Source organism: Panthera tigris, chromosome B1 (genome assembly GCF_018350195.1).
Source record: "Panthera tigris isolate Pti1 chromosome B1, P.tigris_Pti1_mat1.1, whole genome shotgun sequence".
Taxonomy (NCBI): domain Eukaryota; kingdom Metazoa; phylum Chordata; class Mammalia; order Carnivora; family Felidae; genus Panthera; species Panthera tigris.
Genome location: NC_056663.1, coordinates 140,263,079 through 140,287,468, shown reverse-complemented (window position 1 = coordinate 140,287,468; position 24,390 = coordinate 140,263,079). Strand labels below are relative to the sequence as shown.

The 24,390-nt window shown below is 38.5% G+C and overlaps 1 protein-coding gene across 6 annotated transcripts in view; it reads right to left on the bottom strand.

The window, feature by feature from the left end:
* Window positions 1-24,390, bottom strand: part of PAQR3 (progestin and adipoQ receptor family member 3) — a 27,730-nt gene extending 3,340 nt beyond the window's left edge. Inside the window, exons 1-7 of one of the 6 annotated variants that reach the window (XR_443873.3) lie at window positions 24,056-24,388; window positions 19,635-19,797; window positions 15,033-15,188; window positions 11,464-11,661; window positions 8,782-8,872; window positions 5,442-5,590; window positions 2,563-2,767 (exon numbers count right to left, since the gene is read on the bottom strand). Coding sequence is in view for 1 of the 6 variants with exons in the window: in XM_042984322.1 (XP_042840256.1) it covers window positions 5,448-5,590; window positions 8,782-8,872; window positions 11,464-11,661; window positions 15,033-15,188; window positions 19,635-19,797; window positions 24,056-24,240 (936 nt within the window). In the remaining 5 variants the exon portion in view is untranslated. Of the gene's footprint in view, window positions 1-2,407; window positions 2,768-5,441; window positions 5,591-7,844; window positions 8,012-8,781; window positions 8,873-11,463; window positions 11,662-15,032; window positions 15,189-19,634; window positions 19,798-24,055 lie in introns of those variants that run through there. The other 5 variants (XR_443874.3, XR_001511325.2, XM_042984322.1 and 2 more) reach the window with 5 other exon arrangements.

Genomic DNA, 24,390 nt, shown 5'->3' with positions numbered 1-24,390 from the left:
AGGCTGGATGAAAATTTAACTGACTACAATATTTATTCAGAAGTATCAATTGGGAAATTGTGTAATTCTCCGACTGACCCACCCCATCCCTGCGTGTGTGTGTGTGTGTGTGTGTGTATGTGTGGGCACAGTAAGGACATTATTTGGAATTGTAGATAGACACACCTTCTGATCCCACCCTGTTTAGTGTTTAGCAGTGATAGATTGTCATCATACTGCTGGCGGAAAATAGTAAGGTGGAGCCCACTCTGCTGCTCATCAGGCAGAGCAGTTTTCTTACTATTCGGCCACTCTGCTTCGTTTATTTTAGGTTTGGGTACTTCATTTAAGCATTGCTAGAAGGTACACAGGTATTAATATCACTAGTTCTGAGGAGTTTGGGTACATTTGTCTTAATACGTGTAGAATATACAGTACACTTTTTTCTTCCTTTTAGCAAAATTCCTCGTCATTTTTAGGTCTCATACTGAACTGACATATCTACTGTGAGAATAACAAATGTTTGAAAACTTTTATACATGGGGGTGTTTATATATTGAGAAAAATATATACACACACATGCATGCACATGTCACATCTCTCTGCTGTGGAGTTAATGTGAATTTCTCATTTTAAATGGAATTGCAACCACAATCATTAATACAAGAACATTCGCTCCTAGGGAGGTGTTTTACAAAAGCCACTAAACGAAGGAGGTAGGCAGATGAAAACGCAAAGGGTCATCATTTGGGTTTTTTTTTTTTTTTTTTTTAAATCTATTGTGCTACTTTTGAAAGAATTGTTTTTATTACTACGCTCTTTTTGTGATGGAAAGGTCATCTAATAGTAAGTGTTATAGTAATAGTAAGCTACTTTTTAAATTGCTGGCAAACAGCTTTAAGTGCACTTTCTTTGATTACACTTCCATTTTTTGTTAAACTTGAATTTTCTGAAGCCTTTGATGTACCACTAAGCAAATAACTTTAACTTTTAATAAACCTGATTTATGTGTTTATTATATTTCTAATTGTTACCAAACATACTTTCTAAAGTAACTTCAATCCTCAGATATAGCTGGGAAACTGAGATAGAATCAGTTGCTTTTTTTTTTTTCTTTTCTACATCTAATTAAGCACTAACTGATTTTACTGCTTTGTTGCCTTTACATTGCTTATTCTTATTGACTGAATTCTGTCCCTCATTCACTTTGTTTTGTTTGAAATTTAAAATTATTTTCTTACTGTATTTATCATACCTATTGTTTTAATAATCTGCTTTCTTTAAATGCAATAAATCCCAAATGGATTGCATATTCTTTATAATTAGTGACTTTGGCGTTTTTCATTGTTTGTCGTAAATGTTTTGGATGTAAACTTCTATTCAGTTTTCTTTTATTCACACTACAGACATTAAGCACCTATTATGCTCCAGCTAGTAGAATAGAAAAGAGAAAAGGGATTAGATCTCAATCCTTAGGGTAAAGCTCAGAGTGTAGGATTTAAGAAAACCTGTTGTGACCTAGCATTTTTGCAGCAAAAACACCACATAGCACAATTTGTTCAGGCATTACAATTACTGATAATTATAATGAAGGTAAGGCAAAAACATGACTTTGAAGTAGCTTTTGAATGTCTGACATTGTTTTTGCATTATATATAATTTACTTAAGCTCCTTAGAAACTGGTTAACATACAGAACTTAAAAACTCTTTGGTTAAATAAGATACTGTAATCCTTGATTATGTCAGAAAAGAGGCTTTGGCATGTTAAAGAGAAAACCTATTTATTGGATTGGTGGACTAAGTTTGGTGTTAAGATCACATTACCTTACATATTATTCCATAGTCTTTAGATTGGTGGCTTGTGGAAAGATTCATTTTATTATGAGCTTTTTTGGATGTAGCGAGATTTATCTAAAGTTATGTGGAAAAATAAGGGCTTTGTGTCTTTTTAATAAATGGCACACAGTGTGGATTGTACTACTGTTCAAATTCAGTTATAGTTAACTGCTTTAGAGAAAAGTCTATGCTGCAATTAGAGCTATTTATTTTGAATAGCTTATCCCTTTTTAAGGAAGTCCAGCTCTGGCATCATGTCTGTGGGATGCAGGTAATTATTCTCATATTGAAGGCGCGAGTTTTACATTGCACATTTAAAAATAGTTCGCTTTTGCTTCAGGTGATTGGCACTATTGAAATTACATGTATGTTCTGTAGTGTTTTTGATCCCAGACATATAAAGCAGCACTAGAGCTTTGGTGACAATAGCATTCCTGTCCTCCATGGATGGAATTTTCATTTTTCACAAGAGACCCCTGCTGCTGGTAGCTCTCCCCCGTGAAAGTGTTTCCTTAAAGGTAGTTGCAGTTTTGGCTCCTTATCTCACTACCTCCTCAGAAGTCTGGTACAGAATTTTGGGGGACACTGGTATCCAGTAGCATCTGTACCTCTTTTTAATACAAACATAGTAATTGTGATAATGCATATAAAAGACTTGTGTCCCTCCCCTGGTGGCTGAGCTGATTCTTCACACATTTTGGCAGGGACGGGATTACCCAGAATGATGACTTCAGGTGGATACAGACCTACTCAGCTCAGCAACTGGCAGGGATCCAGAAGTGTAGACTTTGCCCCTTCATGTTTAGTACAGGGCAAAGATATCTCCAGGTAGGTACCTGCCAAATGGAGTTGCACACCTTTATGCCAGTCAGTCACAATCTTCAAATCGGTTACTTTGTCCAGGTGGGATGCCATAAGATGTGACAGTCCCTGAATTCTTCATTCCTGATTCTAAAATATGATTTTGAAGCTGTTACATATTATAAAGAATGACAGGCAGCACTTAATATATTTAGTAAACCCAGTTTATTTACATAATACATATTTTGCCATGCAGCTTACTGAATTGCACTCAGTGTCATAACAAAAAAGACAAGCACTATCTTTTGAAAATGGCTTTATATAGAAAGATAATGGCCTCAAATTAGTCAGCTACAACCTTATAAATCACTATAGACAATTTAAAACAGCCATGGATAATTTTAAAATGTACTTGTAAAGTCTGTAGGTAAAGAGCTTTTATAGTTTACACACTGTAAAATTAAAACCAGCCTTTTAGTACGGTAGCTGAATTGTGTCTTTTTAATCTTATTTTAATAAATCTATAAAAACAAAAATAACTTAAATATACATTATTACAAGGCTCAGATCTGGAGGCAATTTTTAAAGTTATTCTTTAATGTTAGCAATGTCTTAAAAATTTTGCCAGTAGTGATGTGCACACAGTAGGTGGTCAATAAATGCTGACATACAGAAGTGTTTATTAGTTGACAGCAATCCACGTTCATTCCCTACTTTATAATAAATATAGTAAAGATGAAAATGAGAGAGGATAGCTTTCTTACAGTATTTAACATTTTCATAAAAAGATGAAAGGTTTACATGGTATACTTCTCCCTACAGTCAGACCTGTATGCCTTTTAAATGAAAAAAACAAAACAAAACAAACCCAAAAAGCAAAAAACAAAACCAAAAAAAAAAAAAAAAAAGTCAAACACAGTATGATCTTTTTATCCACGAATTCAGATGGCAAGGATTAAATAATTCATATACTATTACAAAAACCCAGAAATATTTTTTAAAAATTAAGAGAAAGTGAAACTTACAGTTCAATATGTTTTTATTTTGAGAAGATTTTATAGTAAAAGTGGTATCAGGCCTAAAATAACTAGACTTTTTAAGTATAACTACTCAGTGTATTTTGTTTGGCTAAAATGACAAAATATCTATTTAAAATCAGTATCATGTAAACCCGTAAGAGATGGTTTAGGGAAAATACATCCTATTATCATTACACTAAAGTCTTCTTTCACTTAGCACATAGATCAAATCTGTGGCCTTATAAAATAGCCATTTTCAAAGCAGTGTGTTCCATCATCATAATGGGTATAATACAGCACCCTTAGTCTACTGGGAAGATTCTCCTTACTGAGATACTAGCATGGGGAATTTATATTCCAAAAACACTATACTGAAAAGAAATACAAAATTTTACAGATGCATAAACTGAGGCACATTAAAGTAACATTCCTAATACCAGATGGCAATGTGGCAATGTGGAAATAAGCTTCACCATCAATCAACACTTCTGATATTTGGTAATTCCAATGTTCTGAAGATACACCAGTATTCAAAGCAACTCCTGTCAACCCATTAAGAAATCTGAATAATAATTTATATCCAATGAACAGCACGTTTTTGTGAATGACTGCTTTAAGGAACTTAATTTATACATGACAAGGCCAAAGAACAAGAAGAGTGCTGTATGGTAGGGCAGTGAGATCTATTTTTTAGGTATATATAATGAGTAAACTTAATGTTTCAGGCTCAAATATTAGTGTTATCAATACTGTGAGTTGTCAATAAAATGCTAACACATGCATAAACGGAAAGACTAGAGCACAGGTAAACAATCATGTCATCAAATGGGGAATCAGCATGACTTTGTTCTAAGGCTTAAGGTTCATTTCAGGGTCAAGACTGGGCCATCTGGACTCTGTGGCCTTGAGAGTGGCACCCATCTAATTGGGAACCCCCATCCATCACGAAATTTAGGACTGCAAATTCAGTGAAATTCTTCTACAGGAATTTTGGAACCAAAAATCTGTAATCCACTGGCAAGAGTGCAATTATTATATGGAACTAAATAATATTCTTCAAAATTAAAAGGATTAAATGCTAATAATGTCTTAGTTATTATTAGACCACAGAATTTGTTGCCTGATCATATAATCAGTTTTTAATGTGATTCTTATCCGATGGAAAATGATGCAAGTTCTTTTCTTCTCAAAGCCTCTCTCAAGGGAGGAAAGGATTGAAGTTTTTATTCTAGCAAACCAAAAAATACAATGTTCCTAAGGAGAAGAGAGACTATAGCTAAGGGAAATCATATTTTAAGTGCCAGTTTCTCACAAACCATATATTTAAAGGCTAGTAATTATTCAAAACCAGTCTCCTAGCTTACGTTAAGCATAGGCCATTGCAACCTTCGCCTTGGTTAGGCACTTAAAACTTGATCAACTACTCTAAATATCTTCTATTAAAGGAATCAAACAGGATGACTCCATTTTATTATGGAGGTGAGCCCTTCCTAAGCAAATTAAGCTGGTGTTAAGTAAAACAAATACTATTTCTATACTGGTTTCACATTCATTGTTATTCAGATGTTTCTTATAAATGCCAACTAATTTTCACTTTCTGTACAAGCAGCAAATTAGTAGTTTTAAGGGCTGTAAAGTAGTTATTATTACAGATCCCAAGTATATTTTTCCATTTTTATAAAGTAGTACTCATGATATATTAAATAGGAGGAAAAAGAAAAAATTACGGTGAATCTTAGAAACAGTGGGGTATACAACTCCCCATTACATATTGCTTAATAACTGAATACAGCAGGTGGCCATACCTGAATTCACAAATGTGAAACATAGTCAGGGCAAGGCTTGCTATGTCTATACTGCATGACATACACTGTTGACTGATGCCACCAATATAACATCACTACTGCAAGGATGTGCCATATTTGGTGGCTTGATCCGAGGTAGTTTAGTTGTCCTAGAAGGGAAGGTAGAGAAAAAAGAATATTGATTCTAATATTTTGATATTAAAATAAGAATATATTCCTATGTCTGGCCTTGGACATATGGCTTAGCAGCAAAAATATTTTGGCCATCTCAGAGCACCTGGAGAGTAATTCAAACCCAGATGTTTTTAAAAAAGGATGAATTCATATTTTGGTCTAATTTAAGGACATTGGTGAATTTTGGAAATACTATTCCAAGTGTGTTCTCAAATCTAATTTGGTTAATTTCAGGAATTTGACCTTTTGTCTCCAATGTCTTATACATCTGGATACACACACACACACACACACACGTATATATCATGGGTTACATCTGCAAAATGCAATTAGTAATGGCTTAATTAAGGTTGATTAATTCATATACAACTTAGAACTATTTCTCTTTGTGCTTAAAGTTTAAATTCCAAGGAGATGAATTAACATATGGGAAGCCTCTTGAAAAATATCAAAATAAAATACAGAGTTACAGAAATTTAAATGTAAGTAACTTTTTCTTACTCATGGTGCTTCTATGGTCATGTAGTATAAATATTCTCTAACCTTACCTGTCTTATCAAGAGTAATAGTACAGTATATAGATTTTATTTATTTAAATGTTCATTTTTGAGAGAGCTCAAGATGGGGGTGGGGCATGCAGAGGGGAGGACTGAGGATGTGAAGCAGGCTCTGTGCTGACAGCAGTGAGCCTGAAGTGGGACTTGAACTCATGAACCCTGAGATCATGACCTAAGCCGAAGCTGGATGGATGGTCAACTGACTGAGCCACCCAGGTGCTCCAGTATGTAGATTTTAAAGTTTAAGTCAACACAATCCTTTCCATAGGGGTTTCTACCCTTTTTTTGGTGCCACAGACCACTTTGACACTCCAGTGAAGCTCAAAGACTCATTTTTAAAAGCACAAAATGCAGAGGACTACAAAGAAAATTGATCACATTGTAATACAAGTATGCAGATCCACTTAATTCTGCCCATGGACATCTTTGGTGATCTTTGGACCCAATCAAATATCATTGTGATGTTTACATATTTAAAAAAATGTAACTGAGGTGAAAGTAATTTCTTAGGTATAAATTTTTTTATTTCACAGTATTCACCCACCATCTTACCACCACTGCACATATTTCTCTCTCTCTCTTTTTATTTATTTTGAGAGAGGGAGAGAGGGAGCATGTGTGTGAGTAGGGGAGGGGCAGAGACAGGAGGAGAGAGAGAATCCCAAGTAGGCTCCGCACTTGCAGGTTGCAGGGTTCATGGTTCAAACCCATGAACCATGAAATCATAACCTGAGCTGAAACCAAGAGTTGGACACTTAACTGACTGAGCCACCCAGGCGCCCCGCACATGTTTCTCTTTACATCCGGGTCATAAATGGGGACTGGCCAGCCAGACAAGGTTTCTAAGCCACTCATTCATGAACATCTGAGACTATTACTTTTATCTGTAAAGACTTTTTGTCTTGTATGGTCTCCATATGTCCACTGCTCTACTGTGCCTGTACTCCACACATTCAGCTACTTGGGGCACGTTTTATGTCAAGCTCACCTGGAAGAAAAGTGATATAACATTTGACCTTTTATAGGTGTCCTCTATTAGGTAACTGGGAACTTCAGATATGAATATTTTAAGGCATAAAAACACTATGGCCATAACTATGTAGTTCAGAAAAATTTCATCATTCAATTTTCTACATGTACTTGTGAAGAAATTAATAATAAAATAATTATTAATAAGGTGATATAAAAATGCATTTTGCCACAACTGCATTTTTTTTTGGAGGAAAAAAAAATTTTTTTTTTGAGGAAAATTCTGCTCTGCATGAAGATGGTCTTCAATTAAGGGACATGTCCTTCTTATGTTCCTAAATCCTAATGTTTACACTCAGGTTCTTCTTGGTACTCCACTTTTAAAGCTCAGTGGTGAAAAAAACCAAGTGCACAGAAGAATGCCTGAGGTTCTGTGATCTAGTCTCTAGATCAGGGTTTCTCATCCTTTCTTCTTCCCAACACACATCATAAGTGGCATAATCCTGTCTTCGATTCACTGTGGAAGATTCTTCACCCAAGAAGGAGGGACAAGTCTGCAGTTTGAATTTGAGCCACACACCTACTTCTACCTCCCCGAACCAAAAAAATCACTGCTGTATGCACTTTGTTATTCTCGACTCAAGCCAAAGGTCACCTGGACTTGCATCATTCTGTGCCTTACTAAACCCCATTTTTCACTTACGGGACTGAGGTGGAGGGACGTCATCATAGTAACAACTGCTAACGTGTATTGAGTGCTTACTTCTTGTGAGGAACCTTGCTGAATGGTTCTTGTACATTTTCACACGTAATCCCCACAATAACCCCATGAGGGAAAGTAGTATCTCCATGCTCAGATGAGGAAATGAGCTGAAAAAGTGAAGTAACTTATTTAGCTCATGCAGCTAGTAAGTGGGCAATATGGATTTGAACCCAAGCAGTCTGACTCCAGAGCTAAAGCTCTTGAACAAGCAAATACATGTTTTGGAGAACATTATTTATTCTACCTGGTATCCTGTTAGTTATTTTCTATCAGAAGTCTTTTTCTCTGGACTGGAGAATCAGGGAAATCTTTCCTTCTATTGAGTCACTAGCTTGTGTATATTTTGGGGACATGAAGACCCTTAACTTACATTATTTGTACTGGGTGCCAGGAAGTGGAAATGCAGATTGGTGATCTATTTTTAGAACCTCATGATGGATATATGGTGAAGTGGTCCTAACCCTGGCTTCTTTTCATTATCATCTTATTTTCCTCTGTCTCTTTTCTTCTTATTTTATGGATCTCTGCATATATAAATTATTTTTTAAGAATGAGTTGGTATATAAAGAAGTCATTGGTAATAGATAATTAGTACTTCACAAAATAAACAGTGGTTGGGAGTCAGAAGACTCCCAGCTTTGTCACTAGCTCCTAATTGTGAAATGGTAGTGACCTCATCTACTACACTCAACTTGTGGTGAGGAGGAAAGGAAGTCTATGGAAGCCCTTTGAAAGTTAAAGTTTTAGATAACATTGGACAATAGGAGAGCCTTTCTATAACCAATAATACTGAAATAACTTTTGATACTCTGAAACATACACCTCCACCATATATTTAGAATCAAGTCACAAAAAGCACTATAAAAGTGTTACTTACCTGGAAAGTACCGTTCTGGAACTTTGGAAATGTAGAATAGGAAAGCAAGAAGAGCAATCACATACATCACAATTACACGGGGTGCAAAGTCCTGAAAAGCAAAACATTTTTTCACAGATCTTCCTACTATGACTGAATTCCCAATTTACTGTGAATCTAATTCATTGATTAGGTAGAATTCAGAGGCAGAATTTAAGCCCATTAAATCTAAATTGCTTTTGTAGACAGTATCCAATAATAGAAAACTTGCTCTCAGTACTGTAGAAAATAGCCCACAGGAGTGGAACAGAGAGTGTCCTAAAGGTTAGGGTAATAAAGGAGGTAGAGCTTGAACATGGCTGAAGGTCCTAAGGACACCCAACTCCACCAACATAGTTTCATGGGTGGAACGCACATGGGGAATGGAGTTATCAGCTGAAGAAGCAAAACACTGAAGATCAGGGACCTGTGGCCAGAAAAGACTGCAGAGGTTTGGCCAAACAATGCAATGTGTTCCACCATCCCAGATAATGGTCCTCTTGAATACTACTATATGAAGCAGTCCATCTCTCAGTTCCACTGGAAAGCTTTCCCTTGCCCTGAGAAAATTACCCAGCTATAATTTATTTCATAACAATTTTATATATTGTTATCAATTCTGGTTGTAAACCTAATACACCAAGAAGACATTTAAGAAAAAGACAAAATTACTTCTCTCTACAAATATTTGAGAATTATCAGGGTCCTCCTGAAAACCTACATTCTTAGACTAATGAACATGAGATTTCTCATTCTAGAACATGACTGCAACCTATCCCCAGGATTAGCCCTTCCGGAACTTTTCATTTTTGGTTAAGTTTCTCTTTCTCCATCTTTTTATTTTTTTAAATTTTATGTTAGAGATAGAGAGTGTGTGAGCGGGGGAGAGGGGCAGAGGCAGAGGAGAGAGGGAGAGAATCTTAGGCAGGTTCTATGCTCCGTGTGGAGCCTGACACATGTCTTGATCCCACGACCCTGGGATCATAAGCTGAGCCGAAATCAAAAGTCGTTCTCAACCCAACTGAGCCACCCAGGCACCCCTCTCCATCTTCTTAAAAGTATAGCTTATTGGAAAATTTCTCTGGAAGTCTCCCTTCTTCACTGGAATGATCTGTGATCACATTAGATTTCCATCTTTCAGAACCACTATTTTCCTAAACCATATTTCTATTTTAAAATTTCTGAACACAGGAAAGTTCCCATATTTTTCTGAATTTCTCAGAAATCCATTGGCTCAATAGGTCTGGTTCTCTTTCTTTGTCATTATAAGATTAAAAGGGATGTGTATACATCATCCCAAATTTTGGCCTCTTCTATGTCAATAACCAGTTATTCATTTCTGGTTAGAATTAAATCTAGAGTTGCATTTCACCATTGTTTTCTTTAACTTATTTTCAAGAAGTAAAACTGTCAGAGAAGTGATGTTTTCATAGATATCAGGATCACTGAGGTTCCTCATCACTACTATCTCACTTTTCTCCTAAATTCCTAATTTTATGAAGAAAACATCACCCTTTTTCTCAAGTTGGCAAAGTGGCCAGATCATATCACTCAATTTGCTATATCACAGAACTTTCTTTTCTTTTCTTTCTTTCTTTGCTTTCTCTTCCTTCCTCCCTCCCTCCCTCTCTTTCTTTCCTCCTTTTCTTTCTTTCCTTTCTTTCTTCTTTTTCTCCTTTTTTTTTCTTTCTCCTTCCTTCCTTCCTTCCTTCCTTCCTTCCTTCCTTCCTTCCTTCCTTCCTTCCTGTTTTATACCTAAATGCTTTCTACCATGCTATTACCAACTTCATGCAGTGTGTGTAAAGCCTATTATTAGTTCCCTGGTCTTCTAAAAAAACTAGGATTTTTTTTTTTTTAATAAAACCTGCATTTAAATCCCCATATTTCAGACAAAGGTCTCACTGCAACAAGTATATCTGCTTTCTGCTAGATTTCTTGGCATACTTAGTGATGTTAAAAATTCTTAAATTTATTCTCCAGTGCATATTTAAGGCATTTTTACATGGATCTCTGAGATCTGAAGTCTTATTTCTAATCTCAAGAATACTGAGGAGTTCTCACTGAGCCACTTCTTTAATGTACTCCGACTTGGCCCATAATACCTACCTCTTATAGCTCTTCTTTTACTTCTCAATATAATTTCCTTGATGGGTGGGACATGGTCAAATCTTCATCACTAGTCTCAAACTCTGACCTAAATTCCAACCCCATCTCCACCTTTACATCCCACAGGTGCCTCGACTCAACAGGTCTAAGGAAAAATCTTTCCCAGCTCCTTCTCCTCCACAAAAATCAATCAATCAATTCCTCCTAGTTCCATATTTGCGTTCTCACTGGCATTATCTCTGCCCTAGCTGACAAAGCTGGAAACTTGGAAGTCCTCCACTGATAATGACTTGGGTATTTACACACTCAAGGAGAGTTAAGAATATATCATTTCACAGAAAGATATCGCAGAAAAAAACAGTAGTTACACTTCTTTATCCTGCAAGGCGTACTTCTTTATATAGATGTGAAAATTATGGCATCAATATGCAGTTATAAGTATTTTCTCAAATGACAGAGACCCACCCACCTGGCCTGATTATAGTACTTTACCCAAAATGAATACAACTGAAAGGACAAAAAAAAAAAAGAAAAAACTATTGACTACATTCAACCTACCTGTACAATAGGAGCACCGATTCCTCCATTGAGCCAAACCCAGTGAAGAGTTGGGATCACTCCATATCCCGAAACAGAACAGAAGATGATAGAACGGAGCCTCTGCCACTGCTGGGTGAGGTAATTGGGATGGATCTGTGCGAAGAACACTGCCAGGATCATGGCAAGCACTGTGATCAAGTACACTTGACGCCAGTACTAGAAGGAAATCAAATGTTAATTGTTACACAAATAAGAGAAGGAAAAGACTAATTCTGGCTTTTACATTATATGTAGAAGACTACTTATGTAGTTTTTTCATTTCTAAACATGATGAACTTCCTTCCTTACAACATTCATGTTCCATATAACTGTTAGGTTTCTTAGGAGGACAAACGAAATTCCAAAGAGAGCTAGTGGAAACCACACTTATTCATAAAAAAGCATTTTCTGAGTACCTATTATATGCCAGAGACAACTTCAGTCCTGTAGAAACAAAGCTGACTACGACATGGACTCTCTCAGTGAGTGAGCTCATAGACTATGAGAGGGGCAGACATAAAGAAGTGATTATAATCCAATGACAAGAGCTGTGAACAGAATGTGTGAACACAGAGGAGGGGGCAATTGTTACCTAGAGTGGCTAATAAATGCTTCGCAGAGGAGATGATATCTAAGCAGGGTCTTGAGGAATTCATATGATTCTGTGGGAAGAGGGAGTTCTCAAGGAAAAGGAACAGAGCATACGGTGGGAAGGTTTTGAGAAGAAGGGAGGCTGAAAGGCAGCGTACTGTGAGGCTAAGTATTTGGAACTGTACCACGCTGGCACTGGGGGAATAGCAGTGTTAAGAAGGAGATGACGGGCTTGCTTTTCAAACTGACTTATTAGAAATAGAACTCTGACATCAGTGTGAAAAACACAGAGGTGACAGGAAGCCAACTAGAATATTAATTGGAATAACTGATTCAAAGAGAACAGGGGCTTGGGCTCTTGTTGAACAAAGAAGACAGATGTAAGCAGCAGATTCAGGAGACTTTTTACAAATAAACTAAAATCTTAATGGCTGACTGGATGTGTGAGAGGGCAGTAGAAGGTAGCTAGACTGTTCCCAGTAAGAAAGGCCATGCAAGTGGCTTTTACTAATGCAGCAAATGAGCAAAGATGAGCCAGGTGTGTGTGTGGGGGGGGGGGGGGGGGGGGGGGGGGGGTGAGGGAGAGAGAATGGGAAAGCATGAGACAATGATCATTTTAATTTTTTCTTTAATGTTTGTTTATTTTTGAGAGAGAGACCGTGTGCGAGCAGGGGAGGGGCAGAGAGACAGGGAGACAGAGAATCCAAAGCAGGCTCCAGGCTCTGAGCTGTCAGCACAGAGCCTGACGCGGGCCTGAAGACACGAACTGCAAGATCATGACCTGAGCCGAAGTCAGACACTTAACCAACTGAGCCACCCGGGTGCCCCAAAACAATGTTCCTTTTAAAATATTTTAAGTCTGAAGGGCTTATAGACTATTTAGGTATCTAAATGAGCAGTTGGAAGCTCAAAAGTTAGCATCACATGGGGCAGAGTTCTTCAGCTGGGCTCCAAGGACTTCTGTAGGGCTACTAGCTCCCTGAAATCCCATGTCAAATTGTTTGGTTAGTCTCTGCCCAAATGTACATTCTCCTGGATGGAGGGTCTAGAGTTTTCAATTGCATTCTCAAAGTAGCCTGTGTTCCTTAAAAGATAAAGAGCCACTATAGAAACCAGATATTTGGAAATGATCGGGTACCAGAGGAAAGAAAACAATTTTTCCTTTAAATAATCATTAGTTCCAGGGGCATCTGGGTGGCTCAGTCAGTTAAGCGTCCGACTTCCGCTCAGGTCATGATCTCACGGTCCGTGAGTTCGAGCCCCGCATCGGGCTCTGTGTTGACAGCTCAGAGCCTGGAGCCTGTTTCAGATTCTGTGTCTCCCTCTTTCTCTGACCCTCCCCCGTTCATACTCTGTCTCTCTCTGTCTCAAAAATAAAATAAACATTAAAAAAATTAAAAAAAAAATCATTAGTTCCAGTAGTTGTCTTTCTCTTCTAGCTTTTCTGAAGAGAGATGCACAAAGAGTCCCACTAGTCTCCTGGATTATCAGGTATGTTTAGGAACAGGTAAACAAAAAACAGCTTAGGTTTCAAAGAAAGAAAGAGTAAGTGAAACAATTCAATCATTACATAACTGTACTCACAAGCTCCTAGCTATCAGCTTATTCCCTCAAATTTTCTAAAAGATGTAAACAGTTTCATGCAAAATCAGTAAGTGAAAGCTGAGCAGATATGAGTACTTTACTCAAATCAAATCAATTTACAAGGTTAACTGCATATATGTTTAATTATATGCTTAAGTTCCAACATGATTAGGCCTAAAAAGCAAATGGCTCATAAGTAAGTGGCTACAATGAGTAATTCTCTTACTTCAAACCAAATTTATGATTTTCCTGTTTGCTAGTTTTACACTTCAGCTTTACTGGCAGTCATCTCTGTTACTGCGTAGAGACAAAGGTCCTACTTAAGAATTCCCAAGTCAGCAGAATCCTGTGCTATAGCCAGTCGTCCCAGGAAGTGACGGCTGGGGAGTCTGGCTTGGAGCACCTGTGACATGCGGAGGGCTTGTGGAGAGGACAGGCTCTAGTCCTTGTGAAGAGGGCTAGGGGTGCCTAGGATATGAACTGCCCCCGAGCAGCTCTGTTCTGGCTCTGAGAGGAAGAAACTAAAGGACAAAAGAAAAAGAAAAGAGTAAGGTAGGAGGGCAGGACTTTCTGAGTGGGAGGGCTTGCTGGGCCCAGGGGAAGATTCAGTTTGCTTCCTCAACTGGGACATGAAGTAATGAGGTAGAGAGTTATCTTCAATAGTTTGGCAGCCCAATATTTTTAGCTCAGGTGCTATATGATCTGATAGCAGGGCTTCAAATGGTGCTTTGCACAAGGACACAACTGACTTTTGTGACATCAGAGTCAGAAGGTAGAGTTGATTTAGAACTCAGAATAGATGCATATTTATTAGTCACTTACCTCCTAGCCGGTCTGCCTCTATGCCTACCTCCAAATGTAAGACTAAGGAAAGGAAAACATATTTCTTATGAAGAATTGGGTCAACACACTCACAGACACACCCTTTATTTTTTCCACTGAAAGAGGAGTAAGGATCAGGGAAAATAGCAAGCAGCAGCCAGCTTCCTAATTTTATCAAGCGCTAACTTTAACTTCAGCTCTATAGACACAAAAATAAAAGACATGTAATGTGCATCTGAGGGATCACATAGCTATATGGGTTTAGTGGAAACGTAACTTTTGGTTTCGAGAAAATTAGTTTACATTAGTTTCAAGAAAATATCTTCAAATATATATTTCAATGGAAAATTAGTATAATGAGTATGGAACTGATAATAGATGTTAGAGATCGCAGGGCCATTTTGAAAAATGAGTTTATATATACACGAGACTCTTCTGTTTCTTCTATAACTTAATTATGTGTTTATTCAGAAGTTCAACGGAAACATTCATGGCAATAAAACCCAAGACCTACATGAAAAGTAGAATATAAAATGTTTTAAGTTACTTACGTTATTACAATAAAAAGCATAAAATACACCAGAGACATAGCAGCCCAGTATTCCAATAGAAATTCCTGCATAATCTAATGCCATCCATCTTCGACAGGTTTTTTCTGATCGATGGCAAGAAAAAAGATGATAGCCCACAGAGCAAAGCATACAGACCTATGGAAAATGGAACAAATCTTAGCAAAGCTAAACAAAAAGAAATTAAAGCAACTCCTGTGTGGCATTCAGTTTCCTTTTTAAAAAAGTACCCACTGTAGAAGTAATCCATGTCCTTAAAAAGATAATCAAAGAACACAGAATTGTATGATGTAAAAACATAAGCTCCTCCCACTTAATCTATTACCCAGGATTAGCCCCTGATAACATTTGTTATGTGTCCTTCTAGGTATCTTCAAAGAATGTATTGAACATGTATGATATACAAGTCCACACAGACACATATGATATATACTTTTTAAAGTTAATCAAATGGAATCAAATTATACATTCTGTTCTGCAATTTTGGTTTCTTCACTTAAGACTTTTCGTGTCTGTGCAAGAGTTCATTGTATAGAGTTTATTTTTGGGTTGTGAGTTAAACACAGCTTTGTTGTGTCCAAGAAAAAATGATTATGACTTATGCTGACTTTATGTGTTGCCATATTGACAGCAAAGCTAATCTGATTCAAGCAGCTGCTTTTAAGATTGATAAGGCTGTTATGGTTGAACTCCCTTCAGCTATTAAATACCTGCTGTGTATCATGCACTGGGGATACAAGGATGAGACCTCTATTCTCTGAGAGATTTTTCTGAAATGAATGAATGAACAGTGGTAATAGAAGAAGTCCTACAGGAAAAGTCAGTGCAGAGCACAGGGGAGGAGGGGAGGACTGGGCTTGTGGGTGTATGTGTGCATTTGGTGGGTGAAATGGTGGGGAAAAGAGCTTCACAGAAGGGATGCCACTTACATTGGATCTTAAAAGGCTGTTCTGGCATTCCTCAAGAATATAAATAAAAGTGCTCACATGTTTATTGGAGGGTCCACAGGAAAAGCAACATATTGAAAACACAGACCATTAAGGACCGTCATGTGGCCCTCTCATAATACAATTATGACAAGTTCTACACATCAAAGAATTTTAACATCAATATGATGGGCTAGGTGTGATACTACTGAAGAGTTTAAGTGCAGTCTTACAGAAAGGCTAAGATGGGAGGTTTTAAGAGTAGCCCTAGAGAGCAATGGCAAGACCCTATCCTAAGCCAGTGACAGTGGGGGTACAGAAAATGGCACAGATAGATTATATGAAGTAGGTCAAACTGACAAATATTTTGTAAGCAACTGCTAAGGCAGACAAATGGTCAGGTAGCTATTCCAGAATCCTCCAGATTCTGGTCATTAAACAAACCTAATCAGGCACCACAGCCTCAATACCATTATTTAAAACAGTGTACCTAGCCGCAATGTCATTTCTTCATCCATGGTCTAAAATCTTCATCAGTCTGTGGCTTTGGCTACTAAGCCACAAGTCAGGAGTTCACCGACCCAATCAAATATAATTCTAAGAAGCTTGGTTATTTGTTTTCTCAGATTACCCTTGAGATTAAACACAGCAAATCCAGAGAATACCAAGGTACATATTTTCATTGACAAGGAAAGATCTCATCATCACAATGTTGAGTGACACAAAACAGCAAGCAGAGATGATCATAGCTCAGAATTAGGTAGACAGGTAGGTAGGCAGGCGGGAGGCAATTACTCATACACAAATGTCTGGGGGAACTTAACCGAAATGTCAAATGTGGTTACCTCTGGAAAGCAGAATTTCAAATGGCTTTTACTTTCTTCCATATACTGTTTTGTTTGTTTGAACTCCTACATTAATATATTTTATGGCAATAGTAAGAAATAGTAAAGCCAGTTTCATTGTGAAAAGGAAAATAAAGAGAAAAATTACACTTATCAAAAGGAAAGTCGAATATAGAGTGTTAGTAGAGAACACTGAGTTTTTAAAAAGTAAACCTATACTTAGTACATTCTGTTTTAAAAGAAATGTATTATTATTAGAGTTCCTTAAAAAAAACTGCCTGAAAAATTATCTGACAAATGGAGTATGGTTTCAGTTTTCTGGGAACTTTCCTTCTGTGGAATATCTTTCTCCATCAAGGTAGACAGAAAATCAGAGTGTGACATCCTATATCAATCTCCTTGGCATGATAACCAAATACTTCAGGATCTGGCTTCTTCTTCTCCAGCCTCATCTTTCTCCATTCTCCTATGATCCAACCAGAAAGGTCAACACCTACAAGTCCAGAAAGTGCTGAACTATCTCTTGTTTCTGGGCCTTTACACAAACTATTTTTTCTGCTTAAATGCCCTGCCTCACTCCCTTCGGCCCTCCCACCTAGGTGACTTGATTTTTATGACAGGTTGGTTTTGTTCAGCACTGTATTCCTGATGCCTAGCTTAGTGCCTGGGTCTAGATAGGAGGCATTCAAAAAAATATTTGTGGAACTGAATGTAAATGAAATGAATCTAGGGAAAGGCATGCCTATATTCTACTCTTCCCTCATACAGAAAGACCTCTAGGAAAGTTCAAAGCCCTTGAAATTACATTCTACTATTCTACATTCAGAATGTACTCTAATAATCTGGTTGGTAGGAAAACACTGAGCATATAAAATGGTACAAGTGAAAGAGCAAAAAATGTTATGTCTTTTAAAAATTACATGTAAATTGGGGCACTGGGTGGCTCAGTTGGTTAAGTATCTGACTTCGACTCAGGTCATGATCTCACAGTTCGTGGGTTCGAGCCCTGCATCGGGCTCTGTGCTGACAGCTCAGAGCCTGGAGCCTGCTTCAGATTCTGTGTCTCCTTCTCTCTCTGCCCCTCCCCCGCTCATGCTCTGTCTCTCAAAAATAAATGAATGTTAAAAAAATTTTTTTTAATTACATGTAAATCAATCCTTGTGATTTACCATATTGCCTGCTCACTCTAAGAATTTAGAAAAATTGAGCGAGCAAGTTATAAATTTAATTTCATAAAAATAAAATAACAGAAATGGTAGTTTTCAGTAGGGAAGATGTGCTGTCTTCAGCTGTCATTAGCATCTTGTCCAGAAAGATCATTGCACTAGTAGCTAGAACAGGATTTAACTGTCCTGCTCAGTAACCCTGGGCAAGTCACTGTAACATTTTGGGTGCTTTTTCGTTGGCAGTTGTAATTATTTCAGCTTTTCAGTCTGCAATGCATTGTTTTCTTAAGCCAATATAAAAATTAATATGCTTTCCCTGAATTAACATCAGTTCTGGCTAGATGGTGAAGGAATAAAGGGAAGAGCTGGGGGCTGAGGAAAACATGTGGGATTCTCAAAGTAGATACTATCCATATAATTAACAGTAGAGTAAAAACCAGTTCTGCTTATTAATGGTTATTAAGGGCATCTTAGTCTGTAAGATACATCTAAAAATTTAACTGTAAAGAAATTGATTCATTTTCATTTTCAAACCAGAGATGGATTCTAAGAGATGTTTAGGCTGCCATCAGGACAAAAATCAAACCTGAGAAGGAGTATACCGTAAAAAATACTTAAAGAAAAAATAAATTTCAAATAATAATAACATAAAAATACAGGTATTCTTTCCCTTAAAGAAATTTAAAATTATTCCAGAAACTAGAATTAGGAAAAAAAGGGGAGGGGAGATGTTCCCAATGTGTTTTTGGTCATTTAACTCCCAAGTTTTAACTTGAGTTGAATGATGAAGGTCTGAAGTTAAACAACACATTGTGCAATATCTGTGCAGCTGGCTTACAGATACACCTTTCAAACAGCAGCCACAGGTTAACTGCAGGGAATGCTGGCCTCTGTTTGGAAGAATGGAGATGAGAGCTTTCTCTTTTATTTTTTTTGTTTTTCTGTACTCTCTGCATTTTATTTAATTTAAAAAATGTCAGCAGGATTTTGGTCCACACTTGACTTCTTCTTTAGGATTATTTGCTTTTAAAACTATTATATGTAACTGTTAAAGGAATTTTACAGATCCTTGAAGAAAAATGTAAGTGCTAGGGAACTAACAAATACAACAGGTAGAGAGGAGGAGAAACTAAAAGAATCTGAAACCAGGCAAGCATAAAAAGACCAAAGGAAATGAACATTAAAGCAACAGCAAAACCAGACGTTAAAATTAAGACAGTAAGGAAGCAAATGCAAAATCTCAGACCTATAAATAGGAAAAAGACGGGGAACCCTTCTCAAACAAGTTTTAAGCAGTAACTAGTGTTCTATCTCTGCCAGAAAATAAGAGTACAGAGGTTCCTATCCTTATATATTTTTTATCCTTACCTTAATCTTACAACAGAAATGTCTAAAAAGGGAAAGAAAAGGAAAGAAACTTTCTCAGTCTTTAAAGTCTGTTGGATTTCAAGTATACTCTAACAGTAAAGTCCAAATATACTCCCATAAAAACATTTTTGGTGCTTATATTATAAAAATGAATAAACTAACCTATATGCTATGTTGGGACTCTGGAAAGCAAGTGGTGGGCGTGAAGTAAGATCACTTGCCCAAGCTTGTCTGACTAAAGTTCTCTTTACCAATAATAGTGTTTGTGAAATGACTTACCTGGAAGCAGAAAAGACAAATAGAACAAATTACAAAATCTTCTCTGGATGCACTTGCCGAAGGTAACACTGATGTCATGTCATATATTCCGAGTGTAAAGAAGAGAAAGAAACCCAGCAAATGACTCCAGATATTTACCGTCTCATTAGATAAAATAAACAAACTGGAAAACAAACAAAAATGCATCTCAGATTTATACTGGCTTGTTCACTGTCAGCATCTAAAAGATTAGGGACAGTTTTGGGGGGCAGTTATCCAACACTTGTTGCTTTAAGCCCTTACCCTCATATTTGCCTTTTAAATACAACATCTCACTCTGCTCAATTAATCTTTAAAAGGATATTAAAAACATTTTTTTAGTGTTTATTTTTTGAAAGAGACAGAGTGTGAGCAGGGGAGGGGCAGAGAGAGAAGGAGACACACAATCCTAAGCAGACTCCAGGCTCTGAGCTGTTAGCACGGAGCCTGACGCCAGGCTTCAATTCATGAACTGTGAAATCATGATTTGAGCTGAAGTCAGACATTTCACTGACTGAGCCACCCAGGCACCCCTGTTTAATTAAATTTTTATTTTATTTTATTTTATTTTATTTTATTTAAAAATTTTTTTTAATGTTTTTATTTATTTTTGCGACAGAGAGAGATAGAGCATGGGCAGGGCAGGGACAGAGAGAGAGGGAGACACAGAATCGGAAGCAGGCTCCAGGCTCTGAGCTGTCAGCACAGAGCCCTATGTGGGGCTTGAACCCACAGACTGTGAGATCATGACCTGAGCTGAAGTCGGATGCTTAACCGACTGAGCCACCCAGGCGCCCCTAATTAAATTTTTAAGTTCATCCATGTCTCCACCAATCCTGACATTTTAGAGCTCTTTTGGTGCTCACCCTATTATCATATTTACCATTTCCCTCCTCATATGAGTTATTTATGTATAAATTCCTTCTTGTCCTCCAGCCTATCAACTCCCTGATGGCTGGCACCATCCTTCTTTATGACACCACTGTCCCAAGCATAGTGCCTTGCTCAGATTAGATGCTAAATGTCCATAGAAATGCATGTGCAGATTAAATCTAGATGTTAGCTACATACTTACATGTTTAAAAGCAGGTATCTGAAAGCCTGCCAAGTATAAGGTCAGGCACAAACTTAAAGTACCTTTTTAGTACACATCAAATGTAAATGCAAAATTAAACAGACTCAAGAGAAGCAGAATAAATACAAACTGTACCACTGGAAATGTCCTTTAAGACAGGCATGTCAGCCACCAGTGCCTGGGTGGCTCAGTCGGTTGAGCGTCTGACGTTTGATTTTGGCTCAGGTCATGATCTCATGATTTGTGAGATGGAGCCCCACGCTGGGCTCTATGCTAACAGTGCAGAGCCTGCTTGGGATTCTCCCTCTCTGCCCCTCCCCGGCTTGCCTGCACACACCTGTGCTCTCTCCCTTCCTCTCTCTCAAAATAAATAAATGAACGTTAAAAAAAAAAAAAAAAAGATAGGCATGCTGGAACAATTTTGCAGTGGCTGTTTGAAACCAAACTAGTTCACAGGTGGCATGAGTTTCTCCTTTTTTAGGAACAATCGGTTACTTTTAATATCAGTACTATTTGCTCACTAAATGCCTAACTGCTTTGAGTTTAAGTAGTCTTGACAGCACAGGCTGGCGTAAAGTGCACCACGCCAACCACGAGTCACAAGGGTCACTGCTCCTGCATCCTCACCCTCAGCAACAAATTAGCTCTGTGATCATGAGCAAGTCACTTCCAGCTCCTCCATTTTGTGAACTGCTTCCCCAGCTGTGAATAGAAGTCATCAATAGAAGGTGACATCATGCCTAATGATTAAAATTCTCTTGCAGTTCTCTTGCAAAATCAAATCTTTTTGTTTAAACTAAGATCTTTGACGTTTACTGGTTCAGAATCCTTATAAATAAGCATTAACGTATATACCTCCAATGTACTGAATTGGTAAGAATCACCATGGTTCTCATTTTCCCGCATCATAAACATAACAGGGTCTCACACTATCAATTGATTATCAAGAATAAAGTGAATCTTGTTATGAATTTCAGGCTTTACCCTGTACAAGCGTCAAGTATCAAGACCACTTATATTGGGGCAGGGGTAAGGACGCAGGAATGTGAAGGAACACCTCTAACTATACAACTGTTTTGACGATCAATACTCTGTTCTGCCTGTTGCCTCAAAACTTTTCACTTAGTGAAACCCAGTATACCCTGATTAACTGAACTGAGAGCCACAAGCTTTGGCATGCTCCTTCCAACTAACAGTGTTGGCAGAACAGCTGTGACATACAAAACCTCTCCTTCCATCCAAAATCTGTTCTGGTCACTCCTGACAGCCAGAAGAAGAGAGGGCAGAAGCTGAACCTGGAAAAGACCAAGCTGGTGGGACGAGCACTTGGAAAAATATTCCCTGTAGAGAATCTACTCTTATGCTGTGAGAAGTTACCCATACTTTGTTCACCTTCAAAATCAATAATCACAACGATAACAAGTGAGTCACCATTTACCGAGGGCTTGTTAGGTGCCACACCCTGTGTAGCATTTTATATACATAATCTCATTTAATCCTTGATATTTTTTGGAGCACACATTGTGATTACCCTTATTTTTACAAGAGGGGAAAATAAGGCTCAGAGAGGTTAACCTTTGTTCAAGGTCCCACAATGGTTAAGTGGCAGACCTGGATAACCAAGTCTTTTTGACTCAACAACCCAACATTAAAGCACTGTATGTATTTCGTTTCTCAATCCATGAGATTTGGACACTAACATCAGAATGCAGAGGACTATTGCTACGTGGGTATAAAACACTTAATGGCAATTCGCTACCTGCTCTGTTCTTGTGGACTCCACATCCATAGCAGGGCCTAGCTCTGATTTCTTGTGTAATAAATTTATGCAAAGGAGACAGTGGGGGTCGGGGGGGGGTATAGTACTTAGGATTCAAACTGTGAAGGCTCGTGGGCCATCCACTGAAGTAGGGATGGGCAGAAATGTCACTTTGTGACTGTGAGTCCAAAACACTTTCAAGACAGGACAGAAAAAACTGAGGAAAGACTATGCTCAAAAGAAGACGAATAATCAGATGCGTGGTTGCTTCTTGAGCAACTTAACAGCCTACATTCCAGCGTTGGGTTTGTCACCACGGTATCCTAGAGCTAACCAATATCTGCACCTTAATTCTCTTATGTTTAAAAATGTTTATTTTGAGAGAGAGAGAGAGAGAGAGCAGGGGAGAGGCGGGGTCGGGGGTGGGGAGAGAAAAGGAGAGAGAGAGAATCCCAAGCACACTCCGAGCTGTCAGAGCAGAGCCTGATGCGGGGCTCAAACTCATGAACCTTGAGATCATGACCTGAGCTGAAATCAAGAGTCTGGATGGTAACCTACTGAGCCCCCCAGGCGCCCCTGTACCTTAATTCTCTTAAAGTGGAGTTCTATAAGTATATACCTAACACAAAGTTTTAACACAAAGTTATTCTGCTATTTTAAGAACTAGAACACTGGTTTTTCAGTTTTGTTTTTTAAAACCCAGGCTTTCAAGGGGACTCATAGTTTTAAAGGTTTAGATGATGAAGAAAGTCCTTTCTTAGAAATGCTTCTAGGGCTCTAGTGGAGGGTGGTGCCCGTTATAGGCTCTCTTTGCTACAGCACTTTTACTACACAGCGTTTTTCACACTGGTTATTATGCAATAGAGTTATTACCTCTTTAATGCGTGTCACTCAGACCAAACCTTAGTTTCATGAGAAGAACAAGGGCCTTGTCTGCTGTTCTCTGTTTGACTTAGTATATAGTACCTGGCACCTAGGAGGGGCTCCATAGTATCTGCTCAATGAATGAATTGGGTTTCTCTCTCTCTCTATATATATGTATATACATATACATATATATACCCATACATTGCATATGGCAATGTGAACTTGTTTTCTATTATATTATTATAATTTCCTATTATATATCATGTTAGGCATTTTATTTGGCCCAAAGCATCTGAGTTTCCACAGGGCTGCTCTAAAAATAAAGCTTAGGTATACACAGGGGCAAGTATCACTTGGGCATCGTCAGTGGGGTCGATTCTAATAAGCACCAAATGGGATGAAGGATCTAGAAGCCCTCTGTAAAATGCAAAGCGCCATAGGAAAAATTGCTATAGGGGTAATTATAAACATTGTTAACTGTCATTATTCCGTGGATCTGGCACCCGGGCGGGGGAGGAGGAAAGATAACGAGACGGGAGAGGTGGCAAAAAGGAATGAAAGGGATGGGGCAGCTAGGAAATGATAGGCAAGGAGAAAAGCAGGGAAAACAGCAGGGACCCCAGACAAAAAAGGGTGTAGGTGGGGAGGAGAGGCTGCCGGCGCGCCCCCCAGGCGCGCCCCGCGGAGGCGGCCAGACTGTACCTTTTGATACACAGCCTGGAGGGCAGGTAGGCCCGGTAGCCGTCGGTGATGTACGGGTTGTCCTTGAGGGACACGGGGATCTGTTCGTAGGTGTAGAGACGGATGCCGCGGGGCACCAGGACTGGCCAGTACTGGTAGCTGCCCAGCTCGATGTAATGAGCGCTCTTCAGCAGCTTCTGATGCATCCTTCCCAGCCGCCGCCGCTCCCCGGCTGGGGAGCTCGCCCAGGCCCCGCCTCCCCGGGGAGGGGGCTTCGCCGCCGCCGCCCCCGCCCCGGAGCCCGCGAACGCAGCGCGAGGTCCTACGGCCCCGCCGCTGCCCAGGCCCCGCTCAGA